Source organism: Protopterus annectens, chromosome 12.part0 (genome assembly GCF_019279795.1).
Source record: "Protopterus annectens isolate FY-2018-M chromosome 12.part0, PAN1.0, whole genome shotgun sequence".
Taxonomy (NCBI): Eukaryota; Metazoa; Chordata; order Ceratodontiformes; family Protopteridae; genus Protopterus; species Protopterus annectens.
Window position 1 is genome coordinate 1,151,739,426 of NC_056746.1, and position 12,089 is coordinate 1,151,751,514.

At 43.1% G+C, this 12,089-nt stretch overlaps 1 protein-coding gene across 3 annotated transcripts in view; it reads left to right on the forward strand.

Moving 5' to 3' along the window:
* Positions 1-12,089, forward strand: part of WRAP53 (WD repeat containing antisense to TP53) — a gene marked incomplete in the record, with an annotated part of 785,404 nt that overhangs the window by 447,568 nt on the left and 325,747 nt on the right. For all 3 annotated transcript variants that reach the window (XM_044090178.1, XM_044090177.1, XM_044090176.1), the window contains 1 exon segment: positions 3,029-3,237. In XM_044090178.1, coding sequence (XP_043946113.1) covers positions 3,029-3,237 — 209 coding nt within the window.

Here is a 12,089-nt window from a genome sequence, read left to right on the forward strand (position 1 = left end):
AACTTTTCATCATTTTTTATCCAGACAGGGTCTCTCTGAGGACAAACCCAACATTTATGCCTAAGGTGGTGTCCAGTGTGGCTCTTAACCAAACTATTCATCTACCAACTTTTTATCCAAATCCACAGCACAAGGGGGAGAGAATTCTGCATTCTTTGGACGTACGCAGACAACTTTGATTCTACTTGGACAGAACCAAAGTTTTCCGAAAGACAGAACAATTACTAGTGGCATATGCTGCAGGATCACAAGGAAAGGCCATCTTAAAGCAGACTATTTCAAAGTGGATAGGCCACTGCATTTGTTTCTGCTACTTGCACCATGGCAAGCCAGAGCCTAAGGGCATTAGGCCACATTCAACCAGAGCTGCAGCCACTTCAGCAGCCTTTCTCAGGGGAGTACCAACCAAGGACATTTTAGAGGCTGCTACTTGGAGTTCAGTGCACACCTTTACCAAGCACTATCATCTGCCACTCTACTCTAAATCCAGGGCAGGCTTTGCCACTGCAGTTTTGCAGGGCCTCATAGCCGCTCCTGATGCTGTTTAGTTCCAGCCTCCCATCCATAGCTTTGGAACTCTACCCAAATGTAATGACTGTAACAGTGAAACACGAAGAACATAGTACAGTTGTGTACACTTACCATAAATGTAGATGTTCAAGTGTATTCACTGTTGCAGTCCAGGTTACCCACCCGCCACTCCTTCTCTGTTTTATACAACCTATGTGGTGTATTTGCTTGTAGATGAAGGTAAAGTTTATATTGGTGCATGCATTTATATGTATATAAATTCTGGCTACCCTTTTAGGGGGCACCTGACATCTGGGGCAAGAAAAACTAAAGAAAATGGCGTCAGCCGCATCTTTTATACCCCTGACGACTGACGTCAGGGAAGGGGCGACAGCGGCCGACGCAGGACCCATGACTTTGGAATTCAGGCCGACTGAGGGCAACCTGCCAGCAGGATTACCCAAATGTAATGACTGCAACAGTAAATACACTTGAACATCTACATTTATGGTAAGTGTACACAACTGTACTTTTCTCTTGGTGAGGTTCAAACCCTGTACTTGCCCGTGAGATAAACATCTTAACCATTCTGCCAACCCACAAACCCAAAATGCTTGTGTAGTTTCATAGAGTCTGCAGTCTGCTACAAGTTCAGCAAACAACCAGAAGTCAGGATTAAACCATATACCTTGTATACGCGAGGTAAAGACCAGAACCATTATACCAGCCCATCCTCTTTTTTAGTAAAATATGAAGTCATTATTAGTCTTTAAAACAATTGTAAAAGCTGTATACCTGCAGGTGGCAACAGTGCAGTGAGACATGCCTCACCTACATCCACCCTAGAATGGATGAGCTGTTGTTGGCTGCTCATTCTCACCCATCCCTGCCTTGGTCTTTCCAGCAGCTGTGCCACTAGTTGAAAATGGATCTTTTGGAGTGCAGTAAGGGTTTCCTCACTCTGTACCACAGTGCTTAATCTTGGTGCCAGATAGAACTCTCATCAAAATGAATTTACAGTCGATTTTATCTTCCAGAACTTCAGCACTGGGGGTTAGTGCAACATCTTAATGACATTAGCTGATGCATTATCGTGAAAAATAAGTAACAGATTAACATAAGGGTCATGCTGATTGGTGTCGTTCAATCCCTACCAATTTGGCCCAAATAATTACAAATGTGTAATACCTTATTCATAATAGTTTGAACAAACATATTTGTTTAGAATCACAGCTAGAAATAGCTAACAGTTTGTTGAGCTTACTAGTGTCTTTTTATCCAGAGCATATTAATTTCAAAATTACCCAGCCACGCAAGCTGTAGTCAAGAAGTCAGCCATTTAGTTGAGAATCCACTCGTTCTAATAGTTTGATCTGTAAAGCTGCCTTCTTTCATCCCTTCATTCTTTACAAAAATAGTGGAAACAGCCCTGGTGTCTTTTTACTTTGCAGTCAGCACTTGATAAATCCTGCTACTGAACTGCAATCATTCTCAGATGAAGCACAATAACCTGTACTACTTCAGTCCATTTCCAAACATTTTCTAGTGCTTCAGGTTGGCTCTATTCAAGACAGATCTGTCTGAGCAGGAGTTATTGTTGCAACCAGAGAGAGAGAACACAGTAGAGCAGAGAGTTACAGGAGTCTTGGGATATTCCAGAGTTGCAGGAGGTCTCAGTCAAGCAGTACAGTCTCACTGAGGTGAAAGGCATGTTGCACTGTCTCAAAAAGATTAGCAAAGATGTCAGGCCAAATCCAGTAGTCTCATCTGAATATTAAGATGGAGGAGTTTCTGAACTGCCAGTCAGGAACATGGACATTTCAAATAGTTGAAATAAGAGTGCTTTCTGACTAAAAAGCTGAATAAAAGCTTTTTTGAAGTGTTTTTACATCTTGTGATACAAACTAAGCCCATAGCACACTGGAAGTGGATAAGCTAATGAATGGATTTTGATGCATTTCTACCCCATAACTTGTTTCCTTCTTGAAGAAAAAAAAATGTATTCTGGTGTTAAGAAAATGATATGGACTTGAGAGGAATGGATTTATGTTGCCTTCTGTACTTTGCAGTCATGTTAAAGACCTTACAAAGGCCGGTGTTGCTTCATTATCAGTGTCATTTGTTGCATCATGATGAACATTATAAATATGAGTGTTTGGCGTTGCAGGACAAATTGTTTATAAAATGCAGTTTGTTGTTCCTACTAGATAGTAGTATTTGAGCTGCTGTCATCTTCACAAAGCTTTTATCTGAGCTCGCATTTTTTTTTACTTTTTCTTTTCATCTTGGTTAGATAGTAAATTGTAATTTGTTTCTCAGCTTATACTGTCTAGTAAGTGCTCATCTGTTTGATAACCACAGTAGTAGTCTAAGACTTATTTTTTTTTTTGCTTTATTTAGCAGAAGTCCTGTTTTGCTAATTGATAAAGCCATTTGTAATATTGCGGAATTATTGAGTAATATGCGAGTTCTGGAAAAATGTGCATTTTGTTTTAAAACTGAGTGTTTTCTCCTTTAGTGAAGAAGACTGGTCAGAGTGGTATCATCTCATGCATAACCTTTAGTCCATACCAGGATGTTTATGCCTGCACATCATATTCCAAAACCGTGGGTTTGTACACACTGAAGGATGGGATCTTGGTGACGGTCCTTAAAGGACACCAGGGTGGAGTGACACATGCTGTCTTCTCCCCAGATGGCAGCCTGCTATATACAGGAGGACGAAAAGTAAGACTTGTATTCATGACCTGTTTTTACAGAACAACGTGCCCTTAACTGCAATATTGGTATCTATAAACATCTTAAATGAGGATCTCTTATACCATTCTTTTACAGAACAATGCATCCTTAACTGCAATATTAGTACCTATAAACCTCATCTTAAGTAGTGCCTATAAACTCATCTTAAATGGTAATCTGTTACTCTATTTCGAACAGGATACAGCCTTTGATCTTAGGTAGCCTTATCAAATTTTGGAAATAATTGTGAACAAAAATAACCTGCTATGCCAATTTTCTCCATTGCCAGATTGGTGGTTTCTTTATTGACTGTATTTACTCTATGCATATAACCTCTAAACTGTTAGTTTGTATTGTTTTTTGTCTGCCTTGATGCTTATACTTGGATAGCTGCTGTACTGCTTTGGTGCATTTTTGCCCCTCTTCCACACCAATGATGTTTAGGGCTATTTGCTGTTGTCGGAAGTTCCATTTAATACATCTGTACATGCATCTGTAAAACAGAAGGAAGCTTTTTGGTTTCTAATACCTGTGTATGGATGAGACATCCTGTAGCTGCCCAAGTCCCCTACAACCTTTCTTTGGTCACCTGTCACATAACCATTTTGAAAGCCTCTCTTTTTCTATTATTTCATATCTAGGCCAAACCAAAACCTCTCAACTTTCTCCACATCAATTTGTCTTTCATTTTCATCTCTGTTCCCTTCTGTTTTCATCTGATGACTTTGTGTACCCATGTTATATCACCCCCCTTTTCATATTTTTTCTAGAGAGTGTAGTCCTCAAGTACTCTCTTCTCCTTTACAAGGCAAGACATGAGATGAATCCTTCCTGGTTCCTTGAGTTGTTTCTGCCTCGCTTTTCATCTCAACATTCTTTAGCCTTTTGCTCTTACTCACTTGCAGTACCCTTAGTGTTCCATTGTTGTTCTTACCCAGCTCATACATTATTCCTTGGTTATCCTTCCCTAAATGCATCTTTCTGCTTTGGAGGGTTTTACTTAGATGCTATCTTACTCCATATCCCATTTTAAATATGCTGTTTCATTTTTCTACTTCCTGTGACTTCTGTGTCATCCACAAATAGGTTGATCATTTTTCTATAATCACTTTTATCTCTGATAACACTGCAGTGCTTAGGACTGGCTTCTGCAGTACATCACTGATATCCTGCACCTCTTGTCTGACATCAGTCCCCATACTTTCACCTTTTGCTTTGTTCATTAGTTCTTCACTCATTTATTGCAGGATCCATACAGCAAGTCCTGACACTTTGAAAATTAAAATGAGATTCAGACAAAAAAGCAGATTCTGAGACTTGCTGTTAAATGTGCAGTGATTTGTCGCACCTCACATTGTGGAGGGTTAGCTCGACCCATATCCCTCCTTCTTTGAGGTTATTATACTCCAGAGTAGTTGAATACTCCCTGATACCGTGTTCACAGTAGAAGTTTATATCGCTCCTTTTCTTACTAAAATTATTACTGATGTTCATCGTGTTTCACTGTTGCAGTCCTAACAGATTGGTTATCCAGCTCCCGGTAGCCCTCAGTCGGCCAGAATACCAAAGGTAAGTAAAAATGACGTCAGTTGCAGTCGGTTGTAAAGGACGTCAGGGCGTCCGATACAAAAGGAGGCAGCCGACGTCACTTCTCAGTCTTCCTTGCCACGGAGCCCAAAGCAGAAGCTTTTCATACACGAGTGCCGGTCAGCAGTTTACCTTTGTTGAATTCAGACTACAAAGTGTTGAAGCCTTACTACAGCTAAGTACCCCATTGGGGATCCTCTTTTCTTGCCTTAACGAATGTCAGAAAAAGTTAATAATTGCCTTACCTGTGGAAAGCAGATTCCCCATAGAGATTTTCATTCCTATTGCATTATCTGTTTAGGCCTTGATCACGACGTTCCCAGTTGTAATCTTTGTGCTTCCTTTAATCCGTACTATCCATCGCCAGGCTAAGATTTTGGCTAAGCATTTCGAAGTTTGGCCTAAGTTTGTGGGTATGGTGTCCGCCGGTCTTCAGGCTTCGGATATTCCGAAAAAGCGTAAGGACAAGGACCGTGACAGGCCTCAGAAAGCTAAGTCCTCGGAGGAGGCTAAGTTGGTTGTTAGTCAGGCGGGAGCCAGTAAGACACTTTTGCAGTCCCTGCAGTCCACAGATATACAACCGCAGGCCTTGATTGAGTCTGAGTCCCTTAGGCCTTCGGTCTCCAGTTTGTCTTCCGACCTGTCACCGGTCGCCTCTTCTGCTGGAGACGGTACCGCTAAGCTGACTCCGGGGTTCGAGGCCTCCGTTTTTGCGATCGGACAGCAAACTTCTTCCTTCTACTCCTGCTGCTTCTTCGGTGGTTACCAGACCTCCCGAGTCCTTCAGGCTTGCAGGTAAGTCTGCCATCCGTAACCTTGTGAAAAGGCAAGCTCCAGTTCCTGCTAGTTCTCCTCAATCTCAGATGGTTAAAATGGCTAATGATTTGTTAACTCTTATCAGGCGTTCTCAGCCTCACCCTCCTAAAAGGAGTAGGGAGGTTTCTCCTGAGGTTTTGTCTTGTTCAGGTTCTGTTTCTTCCAGCATTTCTGCTGATGAAGAGGAAGTTTCTCAGGCTTTTTCTCCCTTTGAGGATTCAGATGCAGAGGAGTCCATTCCTTCGGCTTCTCCTCCAGAGTTTTTCTCTTTTGGTGACGCTTTAAATACCCTCAGGGAGCATTTTAAATGGGAAAGCCAGGATTATCCACAATCTAAGAAATGGATTAGGGAGTTTCTTGATTTACCTCAACATAAGCCTCTTGCTATTCCCCCTGTGTTGGAAGTCGTTGATTGTTTTCCTGGAAAATTCCTTGTCTCTAAATTCGGTTCCCCCTGCTCCCAGGAAACCTGATGGGTACTACAGAGTGCCTGATTCTCATTTATTTCTTTTTTTTCAGGAACCCGTTGATGGATCCAGACGTTATTTCTCAGGGCCCTAAAGGGTTAAGGCCACTGTTACCAGGAATCCTGTTCCATTGGACAGAGAATCTAGGAACCTAGATAGGTGGGGCAAGAAAGTTTATACCTCTGCCACCCTAGCTATTAGGGCTACCAATTGTCTTTTTCATATGCTGAAGTGCCAACAGCACACCTTTGAGGCTATTAAGTCTAAGATTGCAAATGTATCTTTTTTGGCAGATAGCAAAGACATGCAAGATTTGTTGAATTCAGCCACTCTGGTCAATAAGCATTCTTTGCATTGTGGTTTTGACATCCTTGAGGTCTCCAGTAGGGCTACGGCTACTGGATCTGTTATTAGAAGGCATGCTTGGCTCAGAGAAAAGCCTCTTCCAGAACCTGTCAAGACTAAGTTTTTGGATGTACCTTTGCATAAAGACAATCTTTTTGGCAGCAAAGCTTGAGGATGTGCTTAAGAAGATGGAGGATAAGGCCAAGTCCATGCAAACTGTTAAGATTTTCTGCAAGTTCAACCTCCTCACTTTAGCAGGAATTTCCCTTCCAACAGTTGGACCTTTCCTGATACCAGCAGACAGAACCGTTCCAGGACTAGGGGTTACAAATCTTCTAGGGAACAGACAGCTACCTCTCAAAGGTCTAGGCGGTGGCAAGCTTCCACTTCTAAGGTGGGAAGCTCCAAGCCTACATCTCAGTCAAAGCACTCTCAATGGCCTTTTACAACTGCCTGTTCTTGCTTGCCTGGAGAGTCCTTTAGGGGGAAAGTTGACCCTTTTTTCAGATGTCTGGGCCTATATCACAAATGACAAATGGGTGCTCAGAACGGTGTCCCTGGGGCACAAGTTTTCTTTCCGTACCTTTCCAGCTCCCAAGGGTTTCCCAGATGTTCCTCCAAACCAAAAGGCAGAAGTAGAAAAACAATTTTTTTCTTTGTTTCATCTGGGAGCAATAGAATCACTTCCTGCTCAGCAGGTAGACTAGGGCTTTTATTCCAGGCTTTTCCTAGTTCCAAAAAAAGAAGGCAGCTGGCGTCCTGTCCTAGAGGTTTCCATTCTGAACTCTTTTCTAGTAATTCCAAAGTTCAAAATGCTCACTCTGCATCAGTTGCTACCAATGCTAGAAAAGGATTCCTGGCTGGTAACCTTGGATCTGAGGCTTATCTGCACATCCCTATCAGGGAATGTTGCAGGGAGTATCTTAGTTTCAAAGTGGGCAAAGCAACATTATCAATTCTCTGCGCTGCCCTTTGGCTTATCTACTGCTCCCAGAGTCTTCACGAAGTGCTTGGCCCCAGTCATTGCTTTTTGCAGGCAGAAGAAAATAAAGATTTACCCATACTTGGATGACTGTCTGATTCAAGCAGTGTCTCAGGAGCAGCTATTAAAGGATCTGGAATTCGTAAAGACTCTTCTCTCTTCCATGGGGTACACTCTCAACAAGGAAAAATCATAAATGGTACCATCCAAGGAGATAACATTCCTGGGAGCGAGTCTGAACACAGCCGCCCAGATGATATATCTCACTCAGGAGAAGCAGGCAACTCTTTCACTTTACTTCAAGGACTTGGCAAGCCTGTCCCAGCTCCCTGCAAGGAAATACCTGCAAGCTCTGGGATTCATGGCATCTTGTATTCTCATGATTCCATATGCAAGACTGCATATGAGGAAATTGCAATGGTACCTCAAGAATATTTGGTGTCAACACACTCAGGACCTGGATATGATGATCCCTCTGCTTCCATCTCTGCAGATGGAGTTCCTATGGTGGGCAGCAGCCTGTCTACAAAACAAGGGCATGCCCTTTTGGACACCACCTGCCACTCAACTTTTGACTACAGATGCATCGGACTATGCCTGGGGAGCACACATGGATGGCAGATGCATGCAGGGATGGTGGAACGCCCAGCAGATGCACCTGCACATAAATCTAAGATTTGATTGCAGTTCAAGCCGTACTAGCCTTCAAGCACCTTCTTTCTCCAGGGACCTTACTTGTCAGAACAGACAATGCCACAGTCATTTGGTACATCAACAAGCAGGGAGGGACTCAGTCTTACACCCTGTGCAGACAAATCATGAATCTTTGGTCCATGGCAGCATCCCTGGACCTGCATCTCCTAGCTCAGTTCCTTTCAGGAAGGCTCAATGTTTTGGTAGACCAGTTGAGCAGACGAACCCTGGATCCTCATGAGTGGCAGCTGAACAGGACAGTTTTCTTACACCATCATTCAATGTTGGGACATACCTCAGGTGGATCTTTTCTCCTCCCCGGACAATCACCTTCTGCCTCTCTTTTTGCACCAGACAGCATCACAGCAGGGCTTGGATAGTGGATGCTCTGTCCTTCCCTTGGACATTGCTATCAGTTTACGCCTTCCCTCCTCTTCTACCCAGAGTGTTGTTGATCAGGGACGAACGACCAAGGACTATTCTCATAGCTTTGGATTGTCCCAGACAGCATTGGTATCCACTGCTTCACAGTCTCTCCCAATTCCCTCCTTGGCATCTTCCTCTGAAGCCAGATCTTTTGATTCAGGAAGGGGGAATTATTCTGCATCCTCATCTTCAGTCCCTTCACTTGGCAGCATGGCTCATAGTTTGACTCCTTCCTTATCTTATTCCCTTTCCCAGCAGGTTGTTCATGTGCTGAGGGAGGCCAGGAGGTCTAGCACTAGGAAGTCCTATGCTGGCAAATGGGAAAGGTTTTCTCATTGGAGGCAGGCTAGAGGGGATTCTTCTTCTTAGCCTACCCTGCCTCTGATCTTGGAATACCTGGCTGAATTGCTTCAGGGTGGTCTTTCTTTTTCTTCTATCAAGCTCCATGCTTCAGCCATTTCTGCTCATTGTTCTTTTGAACAGCCCATTTTCTCTCATCCCTTGATGAAGATATTTCTCAGAGGTGCTTGTAATTTAAAACCTCCCAGAAGGGCACCTACACCAGCATGGGATCTTAATTTTGCTCTAGAGAAACTCACTCTTCCTCCTTTTGAGCCAGCTGCCTCTGCAGATTTAAAGTTTCTCTCCTGAAAGATTGCTTTCCTCTTGGCTATAACTTCAGCAAGGAGGGTTTCAGAGCTGCAGGCTTTGATGGCTGTGAAGCCTTTTATTATTTTCCATCCAGACAGGGTTTCTTTGAAAACCAGCCCCTCCTTTATGCCTAAGGTGTTTTCTAGCTGGACTCTTAATCAGTCCATACACCTTCCTACCTTCTTTCCTAATCCTCAAAATAAAAGTGAAAGGATCCTGCATTCTCTTGATGTGCACAGACAGCTCAGGTTTTACCAGGACAGGACTAAGGACCTTCGGAAATCAGCACAGTTATTGGTCAGATATGCCCCTGCAGCTCAGGGCAAGGCTATTTCTAAGCAAACCATTTTCTAGTAGATTGCACATTGCATCAACTTTTGTTATTCTTTTCATGGCAAGGTTCCTCCTCAAGGGGTTAGGACCCACTTAACTAGAGCAGCTTCCACTTCTGCAGCCTTTTTAAGAGGTGTCCCTACTAAAGATATTTTGGAGGCTGCCACTTGGTCTTCAGTTCACACTTTCACAAAACATTATAATTTGCCTCTGTTTTCCAGAGCCTGGGCAGGCTTTGCCACTGCTGTGTTGCGCGGCATTATCTCAAACCCTTGATTCTCTTGGTTCCTCCTACCTTCTCACTGGGCTTTGGTAATCAACCTATCTATTAGGACTGCAACAGTGAAACACGATGAACATAGTACAGTTGTGTACACTTACCATAAATGTAGATGTTCGAGTGTATTCACTGTTGCAGTCCTGGTTTCTCTCCCTCTTTCCCCCTTTTGGTCCTCTCCTATTCTTTTTTCCTGAGGTACAGGCTGAATTGGATATTATTTGTCAAATTGGCATTTGGCTTAGCCTTTTTTCTGGGGGCTTCTGACTGTTTTGGCAAGAAAGACTGCGGAAGTGACGTCGGCTGCCTCCTTTTGTATCGGACGCCCTGACATCCTTTACAACCAATGGCAACTGACGTCATTTTTACTTACCTTTGGTATTCTGGCTGACTGAGGGCTGCCAGGAGCCGGATAACCCATCTGTTAGGACTGCAACAGTGAATACACTCGAACATCTACATTTATGGTAAGTGTACACAACTGTACTTTCTCCACATTGCAGCCTTATTCTGAGATGTTCAGAGGGCACCCATAGAGTGTGAAGTTCTTCCAAAAGCTTTTGTTGCATAGAAGTGAAAATGGATGACGCTGCTTGGTACACAAATTCTCTTCTCTTGAAATTGTTAGACTTCCTGTCATTTCCCTCCCCACTGAGGTCAGGCTTACCGTTTTCAGTTCCCCAACATACTCCTAAACATCCCTGTTATCGTCATATTTTTTTTTTGTTATCTTCCATGTTTCTTTAAGAGATTACACTGTACCCTACCCCTTCCTTTGTGTAACTGGTAAGTCTTCTCATTGCTTTACTGCAGATTTTTCTTTACGCTTAAAATCTACTGCTTGTTCTACTGTTTTTTTCACACTTTGTATTCCCTATGCATGTTTCTCAAGAATCAACTCATTTGACCCTCCTGTAGTCACCCAGATTTGCACTTTTCCAGTAATGTTCTCTGTTTTCATCTACCATTCTCTGTTTGCATTGCCACTTTGTTGTATACTCTGACCTTTGCATGAAGCCTTTATCATTTTTTTTTCCTTTTTGTCTTCCACCTTGGACAGAGGAAGGCTCCATTTGGCTTCTAGTACAGTAAAATCTCATTCAAGATTGGCCTGTCTTTTCCAGTCCAACTTCCTGTAATCTCCATTACTTCCTTAGTCTCTTATCTGATTGTTTGGAAAAGTTCTGTACATGCCGTCTGTCCACCAGCTATCCCCACTTCCTACTCCAGTCTGATTCCTAGGAAAACAAACAAACACAGCTTTATTCCTCCTGCATGCCCCCCATGGCACTGTCACATTTCCCCTCAGTCATGTACATCTCCCTCATTTACTTTGCTGTCGCTCATGAGTATTGTGTAACTTGACGATATCGTGTCCCAAATGCACAGATGTCAGTGATGCCTCCTGTCAACATTCCCTGCCCATCGTTATCGAATGCAGCTCATTCCACCCCTGGCTCCTGCCATTATTGTGCCAATGCCTCATTTTTCTTTCTTTAGTAGTGTCTGTACCACAGAATAGACTTTCTCTGTGTTTTCTCTGTCTACTCCAATACTGGCCTTTTTCTGCATTGCTGTTCCTCCTCTTGTTGGAACACATTTGTGTTTTAACTCCGTGTGTATAACTGCTCTGCCATGGGTACTGTGATTGATGCTGTTTCTGCTAAACAAGTCCTTTCATATCCAGAAGCCCCTCCCCCAGGCTGTCTTACCTCTTTTCCCTCAACCATCAGTCAGACTGCACTATTCATTCCTTCTTAACACATCTAAAGGTATTGGAAACACTTCTGGCCAGGCGACCACACTTCCCAGTTCAACACTTCCCAGTTTGTAGGTCTCTGGACTTCTTCAATGGCCTCCTCTCCTGTCCCCCCCCCCCCCAAATAAATAATTTGTGCCAGTATGTACTCGTTATGCATCATCTCTGATTACCCTTTGCAGTTATGCTTGCAGCTGTCAGTTTAACACACAGCCTCCACCAGGATCTTTCTCTCTGCTAAACTTCTCTAATTCATTTTTGTTACAAAGTTCCCAATCACTAAAACACTACCCTCTTGCACACTGCCTCCTCTTCCTTCTCGTTCAGCAAAGTTACTCTTTTCATTCTCATACTATAAACTCATCAGTCTTTCCTACATTGAATTTTTCTAGTTTATCCCACTGCTTTCTTCCTCTTAGCTGACTCTCATTTTGTTCTCCTTCACCATCCATTTCCTTTAGCTTCTACCTCTACTACTGAGCCTTGAGCACATGTTTTTTCTAT